The sequence below is a fragment of the Trachemys scripta genome, chromosome 5 (assembly GCF_013100865.1).
Source record: "Trachemys scripta elegans isolate TJP31775 chromosome 5, CAS_Tse_1.0, whole genome shotgun sequence".
In the NCBI taxonomy this organism is placed as follows: domain Eukaryota; kingdom Metazoa; phylum Chordata; order Testudines; family Emydidae; genus Trachemys; species Trachemys scripta.
In genome coordinates, this window is record NC_048302.1 from 105278048 (window position 1) to 105305121 (window position 27074).

At 38.1% G+C, this 27074-nt stretch overlaps 1 protein-coding gene across 2 annotated transcripts; it reads right to left on the reverse strand.

Moving 5' to 3' along the window:
- Positions 1 to 864: 864 nt before the first annotated feature.
- On the reverse strand, positions 865 to 26379 carry ANAPC4 (anaphase promoting complex subunit 4). 2 transcript variants are annotated; one of them, XM_034771726.1, is made up of 28 exons: positions 26030 to 26379; positions 23886 to 23991; positions 22821 to 22953; positions 21145 to 21219; positions 20959 to 20985; positions 20829 to 20873; positions 20598 to 20682; positions 20006 to 20116; positions 19211 to 19294; positions 18928 to 19014; positions 17459 to 17523; positions 17322 to 17364; positions 17148 to 17224; positions 16570 to 16670; positions 16445 to 16496; positions 12986 to 13041; positions 12305 to 12351; positions 8530 to 8586; positions 8265 to 8321; positions 7515 to 7608; positions 6269 to 6366; positions 5642 to 5703; positions 5512 to 5550; positions 5326 to 5427; positions 4610 to 4687; positions 3531 to 3701; positions 2650 to 2773; positions 865 to 1324 (listed from the first exon to the last, which is right to left on the reverse strand). In XM_034771726.1, exons 1-28 carry the CDS (start codon positions 26135 to 26137, stop codon positions 1109 to 1111), a joined length of 2400 nt encoding a protein of 799 aa, XP_034627617.1. In that variant the 5' UTR covers positions 26138 to 26379; the 3' UTR covers positions 865 to 1108. The 2 variants fall into 2 exon arrangements, with proteins under 2 accessions (XP_034627617.1, XP_034627618.1); XM_034771727.1 differs by lacking the exon at positions 18928 to 19014.
- Between the last annotated feature and the right edge of the window lie 695 nt (positions 26380 to 27074).

A 27074-nucleotide genomic window follows, 5' to 3' on the forward strand; every position in this document is an offset into this window, starting at 1 on the left:
ATAGAGAATAGTTGTATACGTTTTGTAGTAATTGTTTTTAATTTTAAAAAAGTGTAGAACTGGAACACATGCATAAGAGTTAACTTCGCCAATTCAAGTTACACAAATTCACTCACACAGTTTTATAGTATTATGTATTTAGCAGCACTGTTAATTCAAAGAGTTGAGCTGCAGTTATAGAACAAAGGAGGCTAACTACTCAGCAACAGGCAAACATTTTCAGATTTTAAACAAGTTTCTAGCTTTCACATTGAGCACCACAACACTCCAACAATAAACATAAATTAATAAAGGAGATGACTATAGCAAAATTGAAAGCATACATGGGACATACAAACACATCAGAATAGAAAAATATATTCTCTGTAATAATATAATTTTCCATCATAAAATACACAGGGGAAAATGTTCAAGAATTGTCTCGTGCACCACACCACAGGTTGCAATATATTTCTGTTGCATATAATGTAACACAGACATAGTTGGGGTTTAACAACCTTAATGGGTGGGTCAGGGGTGGTTGTTTTAACAATTTTTGGGTTCCCTGTAACACAAGCAAGAATTACAAAAGTATGAGTTAAACTTTTGAAATGTGCACCAGCTAAACTTGGACAGCCAAATACCCAATGCATCCCTGCAAACCTGTGTTAGTCAAATATGTATGTAAACATACATACAAGGGCACAGAATGTTCGCACCCCTCAAATGGACATAAACATTAAGCATACATCTGAAAATTTGACCCCTAGATCACGTTCTCCTCAGGCAGGTAAATTTATGGGCTACAAAGATTGGTTATGTCCCTTTAAAACTCCAGCTGTCCCTCCCCACCACCCTCTTCCGCACACATATTCAATACTGCAATACTCCAGAAAGAAACTATTGTGCTTGTTACAAACTAATTGTAACAGAATGAACATTCAGTAAACACACTCTGGAGCAAAGAAATGGATTTTGTTTGAGGCGTTGTGTAGTATTCTACAACATCCACAACAACATTAATATAATATTTGGTACAGTACAAAGAAAAGTATCAATGGTTTGAAGTTAGCTTTTAGTCTCTTCTCCTTTCTTTGTTATAGTGAAGGCACACATATCAAGGATCAGGTCAAGAATCCAGGCTTGATTCATGTTCTTCTGTTCCATCTGCCACCTCAACAGAACCACCACACATACTATTGTGGTTAACTGCAGACAGATTCAGCTCTTCGTGTTCACCACCCACAACTGGAGTTGTTTCTTCCTCCTCTTCCTCTTCCTCTGCCTCTCCATCATCTTCTACATCCATCTCAAATACTCTGACATGACGGAGATTCGAACTTAGCTATGGAAATATTTAGAAGTTTTCATTAATAAAATTAACAGAAAAAAAATTATTTGAAAATGTTAGCCAATGCCTTTAAAAAGAAGCACTTACTAAAATCTTGATTTTCTTTTAAATGGAGTGAAGTAAAGTAACAAGTTAGTGATAAACCTATTGCATTGCTATGGCTGATTTAGAATAAGATAAATATGTCTAAACTAACCAATCTATCTACACAGAAGCAAGCAAACATTTAAGTTCTATAATTATAATTTTTTACACTATGGAGAGAAGATGCAGGTTGTCTCCTCCTTTCTTTCCAAGGATCTTGCAGAATACAGGATATAAAAAACATTTTTTTACAAAACAAATTACCGTATATACTCGATCATAAGCCGTCTCGTTTATAAGCCGACCTCCCCCCCCCCCACCCCTAAGATGGCTAAGTAAAAATAGAAATTTTTATGACCCATTCATAAACCAACTCTATAATTCAGGGGTCAGGAAACTTTGGCTCCTGGGCCATCAGGATAAGCCGCTGGTGGGCCGAGATGGTTTGTTTACCTCGAGCGTCTGCAGGCACGGAGGTAAACCTAAGTAAACAAAGTGTCCTGGCGTGCCAGCTGCTTATCCTTACGGGCGGGGACAGCAACTGGTGGGGGGGAAGAGAAGCTGGGGGTCAAGGGAGTAACCCCTCTGACCACCCCCCACATGACCCAACCCCTAGCCTGGGACCCCCACACTCTCCCCATCCCTTCCCACCTTAAATGGGGAGGGCCAGGGGAGGATCTCTCTGGCCTGGCTGGAGCTGATCCGGCAGGCTGGGCAGCATGGCCGCAGCCTGCTCCAGCGGGCCAGACCAAGCGGCGCGGCCGTAGCATGTTTCAGGGGGCTGGGCCGGGCGGCACGGCCACAGCGTGCTCCAGCGGGCCGGGTGGCACAGCCACAGCCTGTTCTGGGGGGGCAGTGCTGAGTGGCACAGCTGCAGCCTGCCAGCCCCGGAGCTGCAGCTGCCTCAGAGGCTGGGGGGAGAGCAGCAGGGCCAGAAGTAGAGAGACTCTGGCCCTGCCTCTTCCCTTCTGGCTCTGCTGGCTGTGCTGCCTCTCCTTGCTCCCTCTGTTGGGGGCAGGGGCTGTGTCCCACCTCTCCCTCTCTATACCCTTTCATAAGCCGACCCCCTTCTCTGGTGTTTCCCTTTTTTACTAAAAAAAATTTGGCTTATGAACGAGTATATATGATAAGTGCCCTAAGAGTAACAGATGCAGAGTATCAATCTCTTCAGTCACTGCATCAGCAAACTATTTCCCTTAATGATTTATATACTAGACTGTAAACATGATACTTACCACACAAGAAACTTTCCGAATGCCATTCACAGCAACATACTGAGCTTTCATATTCTCCAGTACTCTCCACTGACTCTCCAAAAAGACAGTACGTGTAGGAATATCATCAGATTGCTCATCCAGCCTAGATGTAGTAAAAAAAAGAAATTCATTGTTTATGTGTGTAAGCAGCAACTCTACCCTGAGTAACCTCAGACAAAAATGACAGAATTAAAATTTCACTGCACCACAGATAATAGACTTATAAGCATTGTGATTATCCTACTGCATATATTCTAAATTTCTGTTACTGAACATATTTTTCTTTACAATATACCCAAAATCTCTCTTCTCACCCTGAAACCATTATGGCAATATAAATAAATATGGGAAGGCATTGATCCTGCTCTTTCATTCCAGGGATAAGTTAGTTCTGTTCTTTCAGCAGACAGTGATAATACTCATAAGTACAAACACTGGGAGAATGAGGAAGAAATATTCCCTCAACTTTTTATTACCCTATCCCTCTCAGTGCAACTGCAGATCTTGTGTATTCACTCCTGTTCCTGAGTCTCTAGTACTCCAGTGAGTGGTGAGGCTCAAATCCTCTTACACAAAAACAGACAACATTTCTACTTCCTCAGTACATTCTCAAAATTGGCTCTCCCATTTGTTAAAAAAAGAGATGTGAACTTTTATTATAAGTAGCATGCAAGCTTAAATATGCACAAACATTAGATTTGGAAGTTGTAATCAACTGTAATCATCTTCCCTCAGAGGAAGAAAAGTTATTTTTTTTCTTTTTAAAATACATGTGTGTTAAGTGTATAACTGTACACAAATCAGATACTTGTATAATCTGCTTTTCGGCTCTTAATTTTCAGGGGGTCATATTTTCATACCTTTTACTAGAATTCAAGCTGAATTCCCTTTCTTGGTCCTCGTCAACGTACACTGAAGATAAAGGCAACTGAGCCAAGATTCTCTCTTTGCCTTCTTGTTCAGCATTCTCCTTAAGAACCACGGTTATAGTTTCATCATCATAAAAATGTGCATCTACACAACTGTAGAAGCTATAGCAAAACAGATGATGTGTTTAGTTGTATTCCATCAAGTTTTACAAAAAGTAAATGAATAAACTGAATGAATAAATACTGAAAGATCTTAAAGTAAGTGATCAGTATTTATGTTTCACATTTTAGATCCAAGTTTTGCCTCAGTCCACAAATGAAGTGTTCTTAACCTGGGCTATTGATCAAAAAGGTCATAAAAATACGCAGTCATGACCCTATGGTTACAGAAAGCTTGGCAGTCCACTGTTTTTATGGCAATGCCACATGCAGGCGATAGATATTCAGGGCCAAAGTTTGTGTGATCCTTCACACAAAAAGGCAGGGAATGGGAATACTAAAAAAAAAGCAAGCCAATCACCCTGGAAATATTTGGTATTGCTGAAACAGGTGTTGGTTGGTTAGCTCTGAAGGCAGCTGTATCTAGCTCTCCCTTGCTGGAAGGAGAAGTTGGCCTGACATGGCTTTTCTGAGATGTGGAGAGCAGAGAAAAGGGAAATCCTGGGAAGAGAATTCCCCAAAAACACTGCATTGAGGAAATTATGCCCAACCATTATGCACTTCATGCATATTACTATTTGTTAAGATCTTATTTTGTGTCACTGTTTTTAAGTGTCAGTATTCCATGTTTAGGCAAGAGCAGTTTCAGAACTAAACTAATTTCGTTTCCATCTAGCAAATTATGATAAGTTCAAGGAAACTGAGTTCAAGTACAAAGTAAGCCACCCGCCCAAAATCCTGTAAGTTCAATGAGGATGCAAGCAGGTGCCCAGGTCTGCCCACAAAGACCCTGATCCTGCAAGTTACTCTAAGTGTAAACAGCTGAAAAAAATATTAAGTAGAATAAGCAAACCCTTGAAGGAACATAATCTGATAAATTATTGAATACCCTGTTTCCCAAATATACTAACCTTGTATCTGAGCTTTCATTTATACTGTTGTTCAAGAAGTTTCCAAAATCAACAGCAAGTAGTCCATTATTAGCAGACCTAAAGGAGGGAGAAAACTACCTGTGTTACTCGTCCTTAAAGTTCCATGCCAAAATACCAGAATCCAAAGATTTACACCAACTACTGGAACAGACTGCACAGCCTATTTAGATGTGAACAGATAGGCTTGCTATACGTTGCTTTCACTCTCAAGGATGGGGTGTGGAAGAAGAAAAGCAAAAGACAATATGGATGAAAGGACTGAAGTTACAGAATTGCGTTGCAGACCATGGCATCAGGAGCTACTAATCACTGGAACAAAGCAATTTACTCTAAGAAATTAAGAGTATAACCTGTCCAAACTACTGAGATCATCTTCCCATTTTTACAGACTGTGATAAGCTTTGTAATAACTATACAAGGTCTATCACAAGGTTCGAGGAGTTGACCAAGGTGAATATTTATAAAGTAAGATGAAGAACCCATTTAACATTACCATTACTCCTCACTGGAAGGAAGGAGCAAAGAATACTTGACACATTTCCATTTGAATAAAGAAGCATACAATCACGGAAGAGTAAAATAACTCAATCCAGCAACGAAGAGCAAGGTCCTAAGCCTGGAACTGGATCTAGATACATCTGGCTGCAAAATCAGGCCCCAAGAGCATACTTTTTCATTTCCAATCAATTTCTTACCTGGAAACATCTGTGTGCCGCCTCAAAATGTAAATTTTAGAAAGAGAACTTTCTAACATGGTGAAGAGAACATAATGTAAGTTGGAGGATTTGTCATTCCACCTAAAATACAAAACAAAACAAAAAAGTTAGACCAAAACATAAAACATGGTAAATGAAATACAGTAAGAAGAGCAGTATACTTACATAAAGGGTAATTTAAATAATCGAGGTGTAGAGTCCTCACTAAAACAGCAAACCAAAAAAAGTCAGAAGGTAACAATTTCAATAATTCTATGCTAATTAACACTAAACATAATGTAGGGAAAAAATTTACCTTTTAGATCCTTTGTATAAAGGCATGCAAACTGCTTGATGTACTGATTTTCCAATCACATCCTGAAACACACCATTAAAACATTCCAAAATACAGAAAAAAATATTTAGTTACACACACACACACACACACACACACACACACACACACACACCCCTCCCCACCTTTTTTAAAGTAATCACAACCTACCTGAAACAGACTGACTCAGCCTAGTTCCTTCTGAATAAATGTCCTTATCACAAAATCTAGTATCACTTGACACACTTTTTAAAAATTATTTATTAAACCACTGTACTGTTTCTTGGAAAATAAAATGAATTAAATTTAAAAATGGATACTAGTTGTGTGTGTGAGAAGCAAAGAACTGAACAGGCAGAGAGATTTAACCACCTTCTCAGCCCCATGACAGGCTCGAGACACACTGGAAAGGGAAGCTGCACTACTGCCATCCATGTGGTACACCTTGTCTACGGCTAATTAGGGAACTTCAGCCCTTAAGGCATACAATGTGGCACCTTCAATGAGTACTAAATTCACTTTAAACAATTTAGAGTAATTAATCAAAAGATCAAAACAGCAGCAATTGTTGTCCCAAAATGCACACTGTTTGTTACAAACAGGACTTACAGCTGGTTTTTGTAGACACTGATCAATAATCCCCTCCATTCGCCTTTTGACAAAATGCAGTGATTTCGGAGGGTAATAGGGAAACAGCAGTGGACTTTCTGCAAACAAATAATTATGTTTTTTGTGAAAAAATACAGTTTTTGTAAAGATACAGTTAAATGAGTTTGCATTCTAGCAGAAGCACAGTGTGGGTCTGGATATAGAAATCAGAATTGGAGTCTTGTTTGTCTTTGTAGCTCTCTTCCCCACCAACTAATTTAAATGGTATAAACAGGGGAGTTGCAGTCAGCCAACAGCTAGCAGTGTCATGAAGCATCCTGCTATACCAAAAATGCTTCTTTCCTCTTAGCGAATCTACTATGGAAATATTTTCAGCTTGAATTTCCTTGCTTTGAGACATGATAAATTTAAATGTGTGTGCATGAAATGTATTTGTACTAATTATCTTCTGAAGTATATCTAATTCCTTTCTCTACAAAGATTTTACTGGAAAAATAATAAATATACGCTGAATTAGAAGGTAATATAAACTACCAAAATCTGGAACTACAGCATCACTCACAAAACCACTTATGTTCCTACTCCTTCAAGCTTACATTTCTATGCAGATAACTAGGCAAGTGAATACCTTAATACTTGCTGACTTGTGATACTAACAAGAAGCTGGTTTATACTGTACAATCATTCTCAAACTGTGCAGCGTTCTCTGCTGGTGGCAGAAAGCTGGCTGGTTACATGGTGCTGGCTATTTCCAGCCACTAAATCAAATGAAAAAGATACCTAAATTATATTACATAACTTTCCAGATATATTTTGTCATATAAACAATTACTGTAGTTGCCATAAGGATGCTACATGATTGTGAATAGGCAGAAAGACAAGATAGTCTCTCTGTTATAATTTGGTCCATGCTATGGAAGAGTTTTAGACCACCAAGGCAGTCAAAAACAAATTACTATGAGCATCAACTACTTGACGTCTAATTTACATGACTGAGAGAAGAATGTAAAAGGGAGAGGGATTCCATAATACCTGAGGAAAAACAGTTTCCAAAACTTTGATCTTATTCTAGATTGAGCAGGGGGCTGTATGGAAACCACTTTATAGGGCAATGAGATCTGCATGTTTATTTCTACACCATTGACACAGTATAATCTACTTGCACTCATGCCTACACAGGTATTATTAATATTGTCAAATCTGCACATGTATCTTTGATTCACAGTATAATAGCAACATGCAATACCTTTAAGATGTGTGCTGTTTTGAAGAAAGTTAAACCACTGGTTTCCTTCTGTGTTAGGTGGGGATACAAGGTCATCATCTTCATCTTTCAAGTACTGGAAGAAATGACAGATCCATGCAGTAAACATTTAAAAACAAGATAATTATGACACATTCACTGAAGGACTGTATTGGAGGAATACATGTCATAATATCCTCACTAAATTGGCCTTTTTTAAAAAATAAATAACCCAGTTTTGGGGCCTTCTTCCCAGGTCTTTAGAAAATGTTTTATTGTCCATTCTAAATCAGGTTATAACAAGTTACTCAAAATGCTGTGGAACTTCTTATCAGAGATAGTTATAAACCATTTCTCTTTGAAACTGTAATTTCAGATTCTAATACTAGTGGTCCCATGTTTTGAACACATCAAGCAAACAGATTTCAATTTCATTCCATCAACATTAGTTTCAACTACGTTCCACCTTTTTTTTTTAAATACACCATACAAATGAGGAAAATAATGTATAAGATATTAATCCAATTAATTTTCTTTTTAATTAATCTTTCCCTAATAAAGATAAAATAATATCCTCCACTCTTAACAACTGTGTGTGTGTTATGAGCAGCAGAAAGGGAGTTAGAAGGAGTGCTCTTTGGTAACTACATAATCTTAATACTCTAGCCTTTGCTCCCCTGTTCCTCTTTCCCCAGCTGCTGCTCGTCCATATACCTTGTCTCTCTTATCTCAATATACAGCCTGATACTTTACCTGACCAACTCTCTCTACATTGAAGTATTTTCCTTTACGATTGTAGAGTTCTGGTGCCTGAACCAAACATAAAACAAATTTTAAACACAAAATACTGACCTGACAGTACTTAAGACAAGGGGAATTAGATGATTTTTCATAATGAGACACTTAAAAAAAAAAAACCAAACAATTTAGTTTAACCAGCCTTTCCAGGTCAGTTGTCTGAAGCAAAACAGAATTAGGGTGCATGCATAAAAGCACTCAGTAAACTGAAATACCTTACCTCATTGAAGTGTTCAGTAAGAAAATCAGCAACAAATGTGATATCTTTTTGAGTCATCTAATGGAAATGAAAAGGGGAAAGTCTATGAAATAACCATAATTCAAACATATGTAGAATGTAATAGGTTCCAAGGAGGCAGGTGACAAAAGACTACAGCTAGATGTAAAAAAAAAAAAAAAAAAAAAAAAAGGTGACCTTAACCGAGAGCTAAATGTTGGGAGAGAGAAATGAAAAATTCCAAAAAAGTCATAAGAGCAACAAGAGGGCAAAGTGGGGGACTCTGCTTACCATTTCAGATGTCTATACACAAATGCAAAGAGTATGGGGAATAAACAGAAAGAACTGAAAGTATTAGTCCATAAACTAAATTACTTAATTGGCATCACAGAGACTTTGGGGGAGGGATAGCTCAGTGGTTTGAGCACTGGCCTACTAAACCCAGAGTTGTGAGTTCAATCCTTGAGGGGGCCACTTAGGGATCTGGGGCAAAATCAGTGCTTGGTCCTGCTAATGAAGGCAGGGGGCTGGACTCGATGACCTTTCGAGGTCCCTTCCAGTTCTAGGAGATAGGATATCTCCATTAATTTAATTTAAATCTCTTAACTAGAGCACTGGTATAGAGGGGTATAGCTTGCTCAGGAAAGGTGCACAGAGGAACAAGGGAGATGTTGCATTGTACATCAAGAATACACACTTGTTATGAAGGTCCAGAAGGACGAGAGAGGGAGACCAATTGAAAGCCTCTGGGTGAAAATAAGAGGGGGGGAAAGGACAGGGGCAATGTCATTACAGGAATCTATTAGAGACCAACAAATAGGAAGTAGTGGTAGGTGAGGAATTTCTAGAAAAAAAAAAAACACAGAACTATCTAAACATAAGACAACATAGTAATAGGGGATTTCAACTACCCAGGCATCTGTTGGACAAGTAATAAGACAAATCAAAAGTGTCCAATAAATTCTTGGAATGTGTTGGGGGCAACTTTTTCTTTCAGTAGGTAGAGGAAGTAACCAGCCCTTTTAGACTTGATTCTGACTAACAAGAAGGAATTGGTTGTGAACCTGAAGGCACTTTGGATGAAAGTGATCATGAAATTATAGATTTCATGATTCTAAGAAAAGGAAGGAGTGAGCAGCAGAATAAAAAAAAAAATTGACTTCAAAAACACAGATTTTAACAAACTCAGAGAACTGGCAGGTAACGTCCTATAAGAAGAAAAATTAGAGAGAAAAAGAAGTTCAAGAAAGCTGGAAGTTGTCTCAAAGGCACAATATTAAAGGTAAGAAGCCAATATGGCTCCCTCGAGAGCTATTTAATGACCTGCAAATCAAAAAGGAATCCTACAAAAAGTGGAAACATGGGAAAATTGTTAAGTAAAAAACCAGCACAAGTATGGAAAGACAAAATGAGTTGTACCTTGCAAGGGATATAAAAGGCAATCCAGAGAGGTTCTATATATACACATTAGCAGGAAAAAGAAGGAAAGTTTATGTCCTCTACTTAGTGGGGAAGGATAGCTAATAATGGACACCATCAAGAAGACTGAGGTGTTTAATGCAAATTTTGCTTCAGTTTTCACTAAAAAGGTAAACCATGACCAGATACAACACAAATAATATTAAACCAGGAGAAAAGAACACAAGCCAAAATAAGGAAAGAACAGGTAAAAGAATATTTAAATAAGTTAAATGTATTCAAGTCAGCAGGGCCTGATGAAATGCGCCCTAGGGTACTTAAGAAACTAGCTGGGAAAAAAAAAAAAAATCCCAGAACCATTCTCAATTATATTTGAAAACTCATGGAAGATGGGTAACATCCCAGAGAACTGACAAAGGGCAAACATAGTACCTATCATTGTCTAAAGGAGACCTAGGGAATTACAGACCAGTCAGCCTAACTTCAATATCTGGAAATATACTGGAACAAAATTATTAAAACAGTCAATTTGTAAGCACCTAGAGGATAACAGGGTCATAAGTTATAGCATTCATGTATTTGTCAAGAACAAATCAAGCCAAATCACCCTAATTTCCTTCTTTGATTTTAGTAAGGCTTTGGACACAGTACCACATGACATTCTCATAAACAAACCAGAAAAATGTGGTCCAGATGAAGTTACTATAAGGTGGATGTAAAACTGTTTGAAAGACTAATCAAAGAGCAGTTATCTAATGGGGGGGGACATATTTAGTGGGGGTCCCATAATGGTCTGTCCTGGGTCTGATTCTTAAATAATGGAGTATGCTTATAGAATTTGCAAATGACACTAAGCTTAGAGGGGTTGCAAGCACTTCAGAGGACAGGATTAGAATTCAAAACCCTGACTATTTAAGAGAATTTATCTGAAATCAACAAGATGAAATTCAACAAAGACAAATGCAAAGTACTAGACTTAGGAGGGAAAAAAAAATCAAATGCACAACTACAAAATGGGGAATAACTGGCTGAGCAATAGCACAGCTGAAAAGGATCTGGGGATTATACTGGATCACAGATTCAATGAGTCAACAATGTGATGTCCTTGCTAAAAAGGCAAATATTATATGGTATATTAACAGAAGTGCCCTATGTAATACACAGGAGATAATTATCCTACTCTACTCGGCACTGGTTAGGTCTCAGCTGGAGTATGGTGTCAAATTCCGGGTGCCACTCTTTAAGAAAGAGGTGGAGAAACTGGAGAGAGTTCAGATGAGAGCTACAAAAATGATAAAAAGGTTTAGAAACAATGACCTATAAGGAAAGGTTAAAAAAATTGGACGTGTTTAGTTTTGAGAAAAGAAGACTGAGGGGGAAGCTTGTAACAGTCTTCAAATATGTTAAGGCTACTACAAAGAGGATGGTGATCAATTGTTCTTCATGTGTACTGAAGGTAGGAAAAGAAATAATGGGCTTAATCTGCAGCAAAGGGGACTTAGAATTTATTTTTTTCCCCAATATATCTAACCTAAGTATAGTTAAGCACTTGAACAGGCTTCCAAGGGAGGTTGTGGAATCCTCATAAGTGGGGATTTTTAAAAACAGATTAGACAAACACCTGTCAGGGATGACCTGGGCATACCTGTTCCTGCCTCAGCGAAGGAGGCTGGACTAGATGATCTCTCAAGGTCCCTTCCAGCCCTATTTCTATGATTCTATATACTATACCTTAATAGCAGCAGAGTAGCAATTTTGCTGGTGAAGAATACTGGGAAGCAACAATTTTCTTCAAAACAAAGTGAAATCAAACACAAAGCTTCACATTAATAAAAGTTTACATGAGCAGCAACTGCTTTCATATAGTGTGTAAAGGACTGCTGCAGATAAGATCATGCAACAGCAGTGATATTAGCTTAGACTCAGAGAAACAGAAGCAATGCTGAGGGGAGGGGAGGAAGTAGACACCCCAGTCAGGGACAAGGTGCCCACTGGAGAGGGGAGCAAAGAGTAAGCCTCCTTCAAAAGGTGGAAAGATCCACTATACAGCCTACTCACTAAAATGGTCAACACAGTTTACTCAACTTCAAAGAGAAAAGTGAGATTTTTTTAAAAAGAGTATTAGACATAAGGCCGGCCACATTACAGCTGATAATGTGCAACTGAGGGCATTTCATGCACTAACTATCCCAAAGGACTAGCATGGACAGCATCATTCTTTAAATTAAATTTACTTCAAAGAAACAACCTTAAAAGGTTGTTTTTTGTTTCTAACTGCACTAAACACTGACTACCCTCAGAATTAGACTTAACATTGCAATATTATAAAAAGCATCTACTAGGAAGAAGTTACTACTACCTTGTTCAGCTCTGGAAGAACATGATCTTCTGACATCCTCAGCATGGCTGGGGAAAAATGAGAACAGCAAAAATGCTATTTTTCCAATACACTCAACATTTTCCTAAGGTAAAATATTAAGATAAAGATGATAGAGCAGGAAAGTTTACTCTTTAGATGCAATATTGACTAGCGCAGGGGACAAGGAATCAAGATTCTTAGGTTTTATTTATTAGTATGATTCAGTACTAATATAGGTTTTGAAATGAGGGGAGAGAATGATTTCTCAATTAAGCGACTGCTCTTCATTTAAACTGGCCAAGAGCAGCCACTGTTAATATACAGGAGATAAACCATAGCCAGAGATTCCCCCCGCTCCCCAAATCACCTATATAAAGGAAAAAAGTCACTTTAACTTGTATGAATTTCCAGGATGCCAATAAATAGAAAGTCATAACACCAGCTCCACAATTGGATTTAGTCAATCTATTTTTTGCCAACATTTCAATATTTAAATACAATACTGGCTCTTTTCATCATTTAATTTATTTTTTAAAAAGCTAGAGCTCATCACACTACATTTGTTAGAAGTCAATTCCACAGATTAACCCACAGGCAAATATTTTTACACTATGACAATTCCAAAGCAAATAATTAAAATATAAAGCAGATATGAAATACTTAGGATATAATTAAGCTTACCCACATACAACCATCGGAAAAATGCTTTGAAGTTTTTCATACTACTGTCTATAACTCTGTATAAAAAAAGAAAATGAAAATTGGTAAAAGACTTGATCTAAACAAAGGCCACAAGCTGCAAGTTTATGCAGAAGTTCTAACTGTGTTATAGGCGGGGATGGTAGCAATGCCTTACACTTCCCATTACAAGACTACTTTCAGTTGTTTATAACTTTGCCAAAGTTTAACTCCTTGAGCTGAACTTTCCATGCTAGATGTCTGCCTCAGGCTGAATTGTTTTGGAAAATTTCAGCCAAACTGGTTCAGTCATTTTGGAGAACGAGGCTAGGGAAAAATATGTTTCCCAGTTAAAAGATTCTGATGACCTTTTTTCTGATATGTTGTAGCACCCTCATGTTTTGGAGTAGGGGCTTGAAATTTGGAAGGAGCGCAGATACGTGTGTCAGGGGTATGCCTTTTCCGGTCTGCATGAGAATTCACCCAATATTTTGTCAAATTATAAGCCTGGGGGAGGGGAGGGGGAAACACGGCTCACAAATGCTCAGTACAGATTTGCTAGAGCCTAACAGCTAAAATCTCTGTAGATTCCATCCTCACTGAGCATGCTCCATCCCCTCAAAGCTCCTATAGATGACAGGACGGTGCATGTACAAGCCCCACAGAGCAGTGGCGCATGCTCCCTTCAGTCCAGGGCTATAGTGGTGAAGTTAGAATTTTCTTGTAATTGCAGAAAGGAGGAGAGAGATTGAACAAGGAGCTGGGGTGAGGTAGAGAGGTATGGGTCAAGTACTGGCTGGGAAAGGAGATTGGCACTAGGTGTGGGTAAGTAGAGAAACTGGTAGTCAGTGGAAGAATGGGATTCCAAAAGCAAGCCCAAAGGGGGATCCTAGAATTGTCTGGGCAAGGAGATGGACTAGGATGAAGTCTGAGGAGTGGTGATTGGGTAAGTAAAGAGAAAGGGACTGGGACAAGAAGACAGGGTAGAGGAGAGAAAGGACTGAGACAGGTTGGAGGGGATGGGGCAGAAGGGATCACAGCTGGGAGAACAGACAGAAATGTATAACCATTAGACCATACTCCCCTCCAGAGCTTGGAATTTCTATTTTTTTCAGTTTACTTTTCTAATAACCTAGGAAATTGCACATACATAAACTCTGTGAAAGGAAAATTAAGTTAGTGGCTTTATACCTAAGTTTAAAACTACCCTGGTCATTGGAAATTACTCATTAAGAGAACTAATTTTGTTGAAATATGAACTGTGGATTAAACAATATCAAAAATTTTATATTATTACCCACAAATTTAGCTAGGTTAAAAGATTAATGTTAACTATTATTAAGGTTGCAAAGTCAAGTGGATGTGCATTATGATACAGTCTCCAATTACATGATCATATGCTGTTTTTCCACAAAATTGGTACTCACGCTGTAGAATAAAATACCTTTATTGTACCAGTTATATTTCTTCTTTTCCTAAGATCCATTTTGGTTGCCCTGTTCATCACTCCAATATCTCACTTGATCATTTCAGATATGTTTTAAATAAAGGAGGTCATAGGACAGTTACTGCAGGGGATTATTCTAATACATGAAATGACATAGAAAAATCTTCAAACATTCATTTCAGCTATATGTTAGATTTTTACATTTGAAAATTAGGGCTGTTGTGCAATCAAAAAAATGAATCGCGCTGTTAAACGATAATAGAATACCATTTATTTAAATATTTTTGGATGTTTTCTACATTTTCAAATATATTTCTTTCAATTACAACAAAATGTACAGTTGCTCACTTTATATTATTATTTTCCTTACAAATATTTGCACTGTAAAAATGATAAACAAAAAGAAATAGTATTTTTCAGTTCATCTCATACAAATACTGTAGTGCAATCTCTTTATCATGAAAGTTGATCTTACAAATGAAGAATTACATACAAAAAAATATCAGAGGGGTAGCCGTGTTTGTTGCTTTTTACAGATCCAGACTGAGAGTCCTGTGGCACCTTTAAGACTAACAGATGTATTGGCATGCGTCTGACGAAGCTTATGCTCCAATACATCTGTTAAGTCTTAAACGTGCCACAGGACTCTCTGTTGCTTTATCCAAAAAATAACTGCATTCAAAAATAAAACAATGTAAAACTTTAGAGCCTACAAGTCCACTCAGTCCTACTTCAGACAAACAAGTTTGGTTACAATTTGCAGGAGATAATGCTGCCCGCTTCTTGTTTACAATATCACCTGAAAATGAGAACAGACGTTCGCATGGCACTGTTGTAGTTGGAGTCGCAAGATATTTACGTACCAGATGTGCTAAAGATTCATATGTCCCTTCATGCTTCAACCACCATTCCAGAGGACATGCGTAACATGCTGATGACAGGTTCTGCTCGCTAACGATCCAAAGCAGTACATGTTCATTTTCTGCATCTGACTCAGATGCCACCAGCAGAAGATTGATTTTCTTTTTTGGTGGTTCGGATTCCGTAGTTTCCGCATTGGAGTGTTGCTCTTTTAAGACTTCTGAAAGCATGCTCCACACCTCGTCCCTCTCAGATTTTGGATGGCACTTCAGATTCTTAAAACCTGGGGTTGAGTCTGTAGTTATTTTTAGAAATCTCACATTGTTACCTTCTTTGCATTTTGTCAAAGCTGCTGTGAAAGTGTTCTCAAAACAAACATCCGAGACTGCTATAACATGCAATATATGGCAGAATGCGGTTAAAACAGAACAGGAGACATACAATTCTCCCCCCAGGAGTTAAGTAACAAATTTAATTAATGCATTATTTTTTTAATGAGCGTCATCAGCATGGAAGCATGTCCTCTGGAATGGCGGCCAAAGCACGAAGGGCCATATGAATTTTTAGCATATCTGGCATGTAAATACCTTGCAATGCTGGCTACAAAAGTGCCACGCGAACACCTGTTCTCACTTTCAGGTGCCATTGTAAATAAGAAGCAGGCAGCAGTATCTCCCATAAACGTAAACAAACTTGTTTGTCTTAGAGACTGACTGAACAAGAAGTAGGACTGAGTGGACTTGTAGGCTCTAAAGTTTTACATTGTTTTGTTTTTGAATGCAGTTATTTTTAACATGTAATTCTACATTTGTAAGTTCAACTTTCATGATAAAGAGACTGCACTACAGTACTTGTATGAGGTGAATTGAAAAAATACTATTTATTTTGTTTATCATTTTTACTGTGCAAATATTTGTAAGGAAAAATAATAATATAAAGTGAGCACTGTACACTTTGTATTCTGCATTGTAGTTGAAATCAATATATTTGAAAAATGTAGAAAAACATCCAAAATATGTAATAAATTTCAATTGGTAGTCTATTGTTTAATAGTGCGATTAATTTTTTTGAGTTAATCGCATGAGTTAACTGCGATTGCTCGACAGCCCTATTGAAAATAAAATTGTGTTGCAACTCTCCAAATAAATACTTACTGAAGAAGCTCGTTTGCTTTTAAGATGAAGGAGCCCACAGCAGTAATAGCATCTGCAAAGAGAGCAACCATTTTTAGTTTTCAAAATGAACATCAGTGTGATGAGTAGTAAGCCAATTACTGTACCTTCAATTCCTGCTGCGTCTAGTCCAAGAGACTCATATTTTTGTTTCCATGATGCCATTCCTTTCAGTTCACTCAAATGGTACAATAATGCCTCAGAGCCACTATTACAGAAAAGCATAATTTCTTAATCAAGTGGAGACTCACTGTTTAACTGACAAATATTTTATACATAATATCTTACTCTTATACAGCACTTTCTCATCCCTACTTTGTAAAGTTCTTTCAAATATATCATTATCCTCATTTTACAGAAAGGAAGCATTCTGTCCAAAAGTATTACCTACTTTTTTTTGAATCACAGCTCCCAAACATCAGTTACAGCACATTTCCTGTACAGTGTTAGACTTTTCTATAACTAATCAGTTACATAAATCAAGTATTTTTTCCCTTACAATATTTTAGGGAGATCAGAGTTAATATTCAAATTACATTTTATAGTTTTCTGATGTCACAAAATAACAACAGACTAAACTCTGCATGACAAGAAGTGGTCATGTTTTTGTTGGGCTCAATTTCTTTTAAACGAATGTTTACTAATAAATTTATCTCTGTAATTCATTATGTGTTCTATGACTTACCTCTGCAAGTGACTTATGACTAATTTTTGTATACTGGAGTAGGAAGACTCTATGGACTGACCAAGCTTTTTTAAACCCTGATAGAAAAGAGACATGCTTCATTACAGTATATTAATAGGACACTTATGAAAGATATTGAAATAGACCATTTAAAGACAGTAAACATTACCATACCTTTACTGTTAGTTGGTTCATTAAAAGTGCTTGAAGTTCAAGGCTAAGTGACAAAAATTAAAATAAGTGTTCTTTCTTTAATCTGAATATGCATTTACAAGTTGAAACTGGAATATAAAAACCCAAGCAGCAACTACCTTGCTTTGCCCCACAAGAGCAGCTGCATAAACTCATCCTGTACAGAAGTGGTTGTATTCTTTTCCTGTTAATCAAAAATTACTGAAATAAACTGATGATTTTTGTTTAATTACCAATTTACGTCATTAGAATTGCAAACACCTCATTTAAAATACAGAGAAACAAAATACATCATTGAACACTGAAAATGCATTCTTGATCACTGGAAATTCAATGATTAAATAGGAAAAAATGTTCACTACTTTCACATTTATTCCATTAGTGATAAGAGTTTTGAACATTATTTTTATTAATTCAGAATCTATGTTACCAAACAATTTTTTTCATTTGTTAAATACTAGCAAGGATTACAAAATTTATGCCACTTCAACAGCATCTCATTGATAGCTCCTTTATATAGATTGTACTATACTTTTTCCTACTTGACGTAAAGACAGTGAGATGAACCGAGCTGCAGGTGCTCCAGTTCAATAGTTATGATAATTGGAATCTGTGCTAGGAAATTATTTGCTTATAAAAAAACGGAATTCAACTTTAGCCACTCACAAATTAAGAGTGTAAACATACTGCTCAAGTTGTACACTTTCATGGACAGGCTGGTCAATCACTAACAGAAGTATATTCAGTGGGCTAGAAAACACAAATCTAATAAGAAGGCAATCAGCCAATAATTATATTAGTGGACAACCATCACTACTGCATGAACATGAATCCATTAAAATAATGAGATCTACAAAAGTCAATTGGTATATCATCATCATCAGACTAGAAAGTCACAGGATAATACTACTGAACCCTCAAACAATGCTTTTTCAACTTCAAAGCACTTGGCAAACATTAATTTATAATGGACTCCAGCTTGCCTCTGAATTTACAGAGACCATTATCCTGTGATAGCTGTTCATTACACAAGATATAGACAAATTAAGAGAAAGTCCAGAGAAGAGGAACAAAAATGATTAAAGGTCTAGAAAACATGACCTATGAGGGAAGATTGGAAAAAATTGGGTTTGTTTAGTCTGGAAAAGAGAAGATTGAGAGGGGATATGATAACAGTTTTCAAGTACATAAAAGGTTGTTACAAGGAGGAGGGAGAAAAATTGTTCTTCGTAACCTCTGAGGATAGGACAAGAAGCAGTAGACTTAAATTGCAGCAAGGGAGGATTAGGTTGGACATTAAGAAAAACTTCCAAACTGTCAGGGTGGTTAAGCACTTGAATAAATTGCCTAGGGAGGTTGTGGAATCTCCATCATTGAAGATTTTTAAGAGCAGGTTAGACAAACACCTGTCAGGGATGGTCTAGATAATATTTAGTCCTGCCATGAGTGCAGGGGACTGGACTAGATGACCTCTCAAGTTCCCTTCAGTCCTATGATTTCTATGAAAGAAACAGAACTGAGATATATATATAAATAAGAAAGTTATTCATTCTCTGCCTTCCCCAAATAATTGCTTATACCACAATACCTGTACGAATTTGGTTAGACGTGAGTCCATCTGCATCAATATTTCTTCCCATGCCTCACACATACATGTCAATGACAACTTTATATACTGCAATGCAAATAAAAGTTAGTGCAGTGACTTTTTTAAAATTCAGACTAAACATACATATGTTCTCATAAGAATCTTATCTTTACATTTCTAAAGCTGTGCTCTATATTAACTTAAAAATCAACCTAAATAGGGTTAAAAAATCCAATGCCTACAATAACTGTGGTATTAAAAAGAATTCATAACAAAAATGTACCTGTAGCAGAGTTGAAATATGAGTAAATTTCCTGGCCATTCGAGTTACCTCAGGTAAATAAACTGATAGCAGACTGGTGTCCAGCTGTAATATGCAATGCAAGCAACAGTTATAATCAGATGGATGGTCTTTTTATTTTCTGTTACAATAGACTGGATCATGTGCATTAAGGCAAAAACCACAAAAACTTGTCCATTCTCCATTTTAAATTTTCCCTCTTTTAAACTCAACAGATAAAACAGCTGTTTAGATCACAGGTGAAGTAGACATTTCCTTAAGATATCTATGCCAATCCTTGTTATACATTTTATAAATCTGATACTTGTTTTTTGTGTTTTGACTGGAATAGAAGCAATGTAATAGACACAGACTAACCGAGATCTTAAGTGTAGTATTGTTAAATTGTGTCAATATGGAAAGGCTTGGCAATCTGAGTCACTATAATAGGGAATAGTACAACTGTTTAGTTGTTAGTTTGGCAGAAAGGAGACAGTATATCAAAAGGCTTTAGAATATGGCTGCTACTCAGAAAAATGCAAACATTTCAGAGCTTCATCACTGTCAGTCACGTATTACAACAATTTGAGTCAAAATGAAGAATCTAAAAAACCTAAATATTACATGAACTTTAGAGAAGGTGGAAATAAAAATAACATTTATCATTATGTAAATAGAAATGAGGACAATATATTAGAATTGTTTGATATGAGAAGTAAAAATAAATAGTTTTAATATTTTAACGGAACATTTAGAAAACACTACTATTTGTGTGCTTGCAGTCTCCATTTTACTCACCTGGAAATAAGTAATCTCCGGTGCACTGTCTGGGGAAACTTGCACCTCTGTAATGACTGATAGTGATTTCAAATCACTAGAAAAGCATAATCCAAGGCAAGAACCTGCCACCTGAAAGAGTCCAATGTAAAGGGGTTAAAGTATCTCCCTTTCTCAATAGCCCCATAAGTACAAGTACATATACTATGCTGATCTGTTAACTAAACACATGCCCTTATTTCAAACAGAAACGGAATTCTATTTCTGCGTAAATATCAACTGAAAAGAGAAAAAAAAGTCTCAGCTATTGAGAGGAAACAAAATGTGTGCTTACTGTTTTGTTTTGGATGATCAGTATTAAATTAGTGCACTTTATTTCAAATTATACAGGATTTGAAGTTTTCCAGACAGAATACTAATTAAAAAACAAATTAAAACCACACAACTGTCCCTCTCTTTGGGTTTTAAGCATAATAATACTGAAGTTGCAATATTTTACACTCCCAAAGATGAACTAAAAACTGTGGTTAACTAATATGGTGTATTTTAAGAGGAGAAATGACGCAGAAAGTTAAAAATAAAACCAAAAACAAAAACAAAAAAACACACTTACCCCTGTTACTGTAGCAATCTTGTACATTCCATAAGCATAAACCTCGATGAATCCAGAACTGCCTCCAAGGACAAGGGCATTTAGCCTGATAACAAGTAAGTCACAGAAATTAGTCACACCCCTTTTGTAGGTCACCATTAAGAAAAAAAGTTACAAATTATTTTAAATCCAAACTTGCTGGGGTTTTTTGTTTTGTTTTTTTTTAAACAGATTTCAAAGAACAATATTTACCTTACATCACCCAAGAGCTTCATAATCTCATCTGATTTTTCTTCACTAAAATATAAAAATGTGTTTATGGTAACCCATAGGCAAACATAAGCATCATTATAAGAAAACATATGAAGTCATCAGTTCTTACCTGAAAATTTTTGCAGTGGTACTGTAGCTAAATTGAAGTCAAAATAAAGTTTGAGAAATAAGTGCCTTCAGTAAAGATGTCTTCTTATTTACTTCAGAACAGTTGTGTACTATTAAACATAAAGAACCCATAAAATGACACTAAATGACAAATTAACATATTTAGGCTTTTTAATTTAACACCTACTTTTTTGGCAATGCAGGTAATTTAGGCAGGAGAAGATTTGACTCATCCTCAGCATTATAAAATGAAGTGAGAACACTGAAAAAGAAGAAATTATTAAGAATGTCAGTAAAGGCAAAGCCAGACTTTAAAAATAGTAAAAAGTAAAAAAAAAAAAAAAAAAAAAGCCAGGTAGTAATTTAGATTTAACGTATCATGTATGTTCAAAGAGTTACAAATCTCACAAGCATATCATTTGTTTTCTAAATATACACTTTTAAAAACACAATCACATCAATACAAGATGGCTAGTGAGCTATCTTGTTGTTTTTATATCCTCTCCTTTTGGCTTGGCGTTTCCCACATAGAAAGGGGGAGAACAAGTTTATATTTGCTTGTTCAGTGGTTTGCTTCCCAAATCTTCCATTGTTATTAATTATTAGCATTCCAACAGTGTGTGGGGCCCTGATCATGGAGCACAGGACTTCATTGTGCTAGACAATGTATATATATATATATATGTATGTATTTATCCTGCCCTTAAGAGCTTTAAATACTTCCTAGCACAAGTCTATGGGTCTGATCCAAAGCCCACTGAAGTCAACAGAAAGACTCCTCAGTCTAAAGCAAAACCTTATTTACAACCTCATTTCAGGTTAACGTATATCCATAAGTTAAGTGTCCAGCACTTTGTGTGTTTATGCTGGAAGCATGAGGCTGCAATTAAAATTATGTAGAGAGTACTGTAAAGAGAGATTAAGGAAGCCCACAACATATTCTGCAGGAAGTTACTTATGAAGATACTGAGTGTGGAAACAGGCTACGAGGGCATTAGTCTATGGTTAAAAAATATCCCCTAGCTTAATATTTCCTTTCCGGTTCAGGGTTTGTGTTTGAGGGTTTATAGGTCAGAATGTCACACTTACCTAGCCTTAATCCCTTTTAAACAAAATTTTTGTTTATGGAATTTCTTGGATTTTTAATATAGCCAGTGTAGAAATGTTTGTGAGGACACAGAAATGTGTGCGGGGATGCCCCCATCTTCCTCTATGGCATGTGGAACTATGGAGGGCACATATCATATCTGTGCGAATGTCATAGAGTGAACGGAAGCACAATTTATGACTAATGGCACACAAATTGCAAGACAATGGGGGTACTCTTATGTCCTGACATACAAACGAAATGAAGACAGCACTTCCAATAGCTATGGGTCTTCCATCAATGCATTAAAAATAAACAAATCACTAAAATTCTTGAAAATTTGGATAAAATATTATTTTAATTTATCACTTTCCATAGTCGAGGTACAACGAAGCAGATTACAGCAATAAGTTTGATATTGATTATTGATTGATGATTAGAACAGCACCATTACATAAACTGAGCAGCAATTATGCAAGTCAATACTAGTTCATATATCTAAATAAATAAGCTATAATAAACTATAAATTAATAAATGGATGCACAAGATACTTATTAAAAGTGTTCTTGTTCTTATAACTAGAGAACAAAAATATCAGGCTTATAGCACTAGAACTGCATTGTTATCAATAAATATATGTAAAACCTACACTAGAAACAAAAAAGGGGATTTTTTTAATGAAGTGGTGGGAAAAGTGACTGAGCTGTGTGACAAAGTTACTTTTTTTTGCTTAACTACTAGATTCCACTATTTAACTGAAAAGTTTTAGAGCTACCTGCTTTCTTCAGTTACTTCCATCCAATGCATGTAAGTAATAGGAGCATCCACTGAGAAAGAGTGTAAGCTTTCAGGCTTTTCTGCATCACACAGGATCACACGCTTGGTATCAGCTAGGCCAAAAGCCAAAACTAGAGAAGTAACAGAATAATGTGAAACAATCAACACACAAAACTTTGCAATTACTTCAAACATACGACAAGCTAGGAAATGAAATGATTCTTCAGTCATTAAATCCAAGTACTATATACAATTTTCTCTTTTTCTATTTATAGTACATTAATTTCACTTCTAATTTTAAACCATTTTACTAAAAAGCAGACTTGAAGTCAATCTTTTTATTTTAAAATGGTATATTGGATCACACCTGACAAATGACCTGATCCTGCAAAGACTTACGCCCATGTTTAACCTAAGTCCATGCTTAGCTTACTGTTACTCATGGGAGAAAACATAAGATAAGCACAGACGAAAGTCTTAGCAAATTTGGTGCCAAAAATACATTTGAGACGCACTGTTCAATTAGCAAGGATATTTTATTGCAACATAACATAATTCTAAGATTCTCACAAGAACTCATCCCTACTTGATTAGAACACTGACACGAATATTCATTGGGCAATATCTGCATAAGGATTTACGTGACCATATTCATCTTTTTTAATTAACTCATTCCCAAAGAATGCCAGTTCATTGGAGATTCTGCTCATTCAGATGCAGATGGATGACTGACATAGAACATCTTTGCACTATTAAGAGTTGAAAATTGTGCCATGCAATTTGAATAATAATATTCTCATAATTGCGATCAGATTTTAGATGTCACCTGTTACTTCAGTGCCACAATAATTTGGCCATTCTTTATACATTACATCACACATCAAAGAGGTACCTTTCACTTCATTTTAACAGTATTGCTACATAAAATTAAGCTACCCTTTTCTTAATATTTTGTAGTGGGTATTTTCTTTTTGAGATAGTTGGTACTGTGTTCACTAAAGGTATCTGTTGATTTCCAACACCATTTTTATTGCAGCACAAAGCATCATATATTTAACATTACTTTTGCCATCTGGTCTCCAAGCAAGGGCTGTAACTTCTTTCCCTGTATTTTCATTTGGTGGCAAACTCCAAACTCGTTGAAAGTTTGCAAGTCGGTGAAGTAAAACCTGAAAAGCAGATAGATTAAACGTAGGAAACTTGAACATCTTCCTCCTTTAACAATATTTTCTAAGTCAGCCACTAAAGATGCACTCCTTTTTATTAGACTTAAATAAATCCCCACATCCTGAAAGTCAGTTCTAGAACTATTTGTATCAAGAAAGCAGTCATTCTACATACATACACACACACAGTTCTGGGGCATACTGTCTAGTACGAAGCAATGAAAAGAGGTTTTAGGTTAAGACCTGAAGTCTACAATCAGCCTGGCCAATCGGAATAGTATGGTATTTAGAGAAGCCTCCCCAGCAGATAGTAACTTGTGTTGTGGAAGCATTGCAGTTGATCTTCCCATCCATAGCCAGATTCATCATGAGGAGACCAAAGTGTAGAGCAGTGGTTTTTAATCTTTTTTCATTTGCGGACACCCTAAAAAAATTCAAATGGAGGTGTAGACCCTTTTGGAAATCTTAGGCATACTATGCGGACCTGCATGGGTCTGTGGACCACAGGTTGAAAACTACTGGTAGACAGTGGAGTTTTTAACAAAAAGAATGTGTTGTGGAGGGAGAGAGGGAAACTAGGAAAACAGGAACTGAGAGAGAGACCAGAAAAAACGGTCTCTGATCGAAGCAACCCCCCTACCCTGTCATCAGTGAACAGCACTGCCTTAAGATCAGAAGCAATATGTGGCAAACTGGCAAGGGAAGCTCTAAATTACGTTACCTCAAGAAAGAAACTGATATATAACATGTTGTTCCAGGACATACAGTCTGCCTCTGCACCACTAACTAGTTTTTGGTGCTTTTATTGGTTTTAAAATTATTTTAAATATAAATTAATTTTTATACACTTGTTAAATCACACACAAAAACAGGCATTCTGCTGAGAATTACCATTTACTTAGATTGGTAAAAAAATAGAAAGGATAAAGTAAGGCGAAAATTCTCCTATCACAAAGTATTTTTGGCCCAATATACAAGAACTATTATAGTGTGGACAAAGGCCCACATATATAGTTAAAAAAACACACAGAGACAATATACCCACTTCACCCACAGCAGCAACTATTGCTCGTTACTCCCAGGGATCTTAACCTGAACATTTTGAAGATGAGTACGTAATCTTGTGGTGATGGGATGAACATTTAAATGATACCCCTTTTCCAGAACACATCTGAAGAACATCAGGATTGTGAGAGAACACAAGACAGGAAGAAAATCAGCAAGCAATTTTTAAAAACACTTTAGGAAAACAGGATGCTTCCCAAAGTCATCAGAGACTTAACATTTGAGATAGATTCAGATACAGCAGGTTCAGGCATTGTGCCAGATTCTTCACACCACTGTTCCACTAAATTCTGCCTTGCAACACACATCAAGCAGCTACTGTAAACCTGAGTCTCTCCTGAACAGATGTTGGCAACTGTGCCATGCAGCCAGCATGGAAGAACACAGTTCTTGGCTAAACTAGCTGTACAGTTAACAAAATGCCTTGGAACTGCCAACATGGTAAACCCAGGGCACTTAACAACTCATTCTCATGTGAAGGGTTTAAAACACACACACACACACACACACACACTCATACAGATACATGCCACACTAAGACTGGAGACAGCTATGCACCACTATTCATGTGTCTGAAGAGGCCATAAGGAATAAGGAGACATGTTTTGGATGTCAGTAATGGCCATTGAGGGTAACCAATGCTACCCCCCGGCACAGCACTGCCCAGCTGGCAAGTGGGAGACTAGAGTTCTTTCCCTCTGGAGTACCAGGTAGGGGCACTGCCAGAGGCAGGGCACTGGACTGGACCCACGGAGCGGAGCCCTGTGTGGTGAACCCTAAGGGAACGGCTCGTGGACGGGGCAGGCAGCAGGCCCCTCGCTGTGAGCGGAGACGGACTGTCGGCCAGGGAACCCCGCTCCCTCTAGCAGGAGAGATCCCAGCAGCCCTGTCTAAGGAGGCGGTTTCTCTACCCACCATTTCCAGCTCGCTGAGCCGGGCCCTCCAGCTGCCCCCGTTCCCCGCGGCCCCGCCTTACCTCCCCCACTTTGTTGGCAAGGGCGATGAGATCCCTCTTGGGAGACCAGGCCATGAAGATGATTTCCTGGGGAAGCTGCTTCTCCCCGACCTGCCGGAAAGCAGGCATGGCGGGCGGCTCCTGCACCCGCAGGCACAAGGCACAGCCTGCTCGGAAGCCCCCTTCTCTCACCGTCGATCTCCGTCCCCCTTAAACCCTCCCCACTTCCCGCCCCATCCCCTTCCCCGGGCAGCCGCGCTCCGCGCCCGGAGCCAGCAGACAGCGGGGACCCCGGGTTCACCGGGCGGGTGCCCACACAACACAGCGAGAGCTCCCACGACAGGCAGCTCCGCCCCGGCTCTCCCGCCTTCCCAAGTTCCGGGCCGCCCTTCCCTCGTCGCCGGGCTCCGCCTCCCAAGCCCGCCGTGCGGCGCGCAGGAGCCGCTTGTGCCGCGGAGCCTGGCACCCGCCAGCGCCTCGCGCCTAGGCCTGCGCTGGGGCAGCTCCCGGGACACGGGGTCGCTGGCCCCAGCCAAGGCCCGCTCACATCCCCGAACGGGTGGAGGGCCAGAGCCCTGGGGCGAGCCCCCGCCCTTGTGCTGCCAGGCGGGGACCCCTCCGCTGCCGCTCGGACCACAGAAAGCCCCTTATCTTGGGGGGGGGGGGCGCTTGCCATACCAGCCCAAGGGGGGGATTTAAACCGGGTTACGCAACTGCTGCAGCGGCCTGTGTGGACGCTCATCCTCGGTGTAAGTGGGTTTGCGTGGCTTCGTTTGAGTCAGCTGGGAACAAGTAGAAGCCCTGGTCTACACTACGAATTTAGGTCAAATTTAGCAGCGTTAGATCGATTTAATCCTGCACCTGTCCACATGACGAAGCCATTTTTGTCGACATAAAGGGCTCTTAAAATTGATTTCTGTACTTCTCCCCGATGAGGGGATTAACGCTGAAATTGACATTGCCGGGTCGAATTTGGGGTAGTGTGGATGCAGTTCAACGGTTTTGCCCTCCAGGAGTTATCCCAGAGTGCTCCCTTGTGATGGCTCTGGACAGCACTTTGAACTCA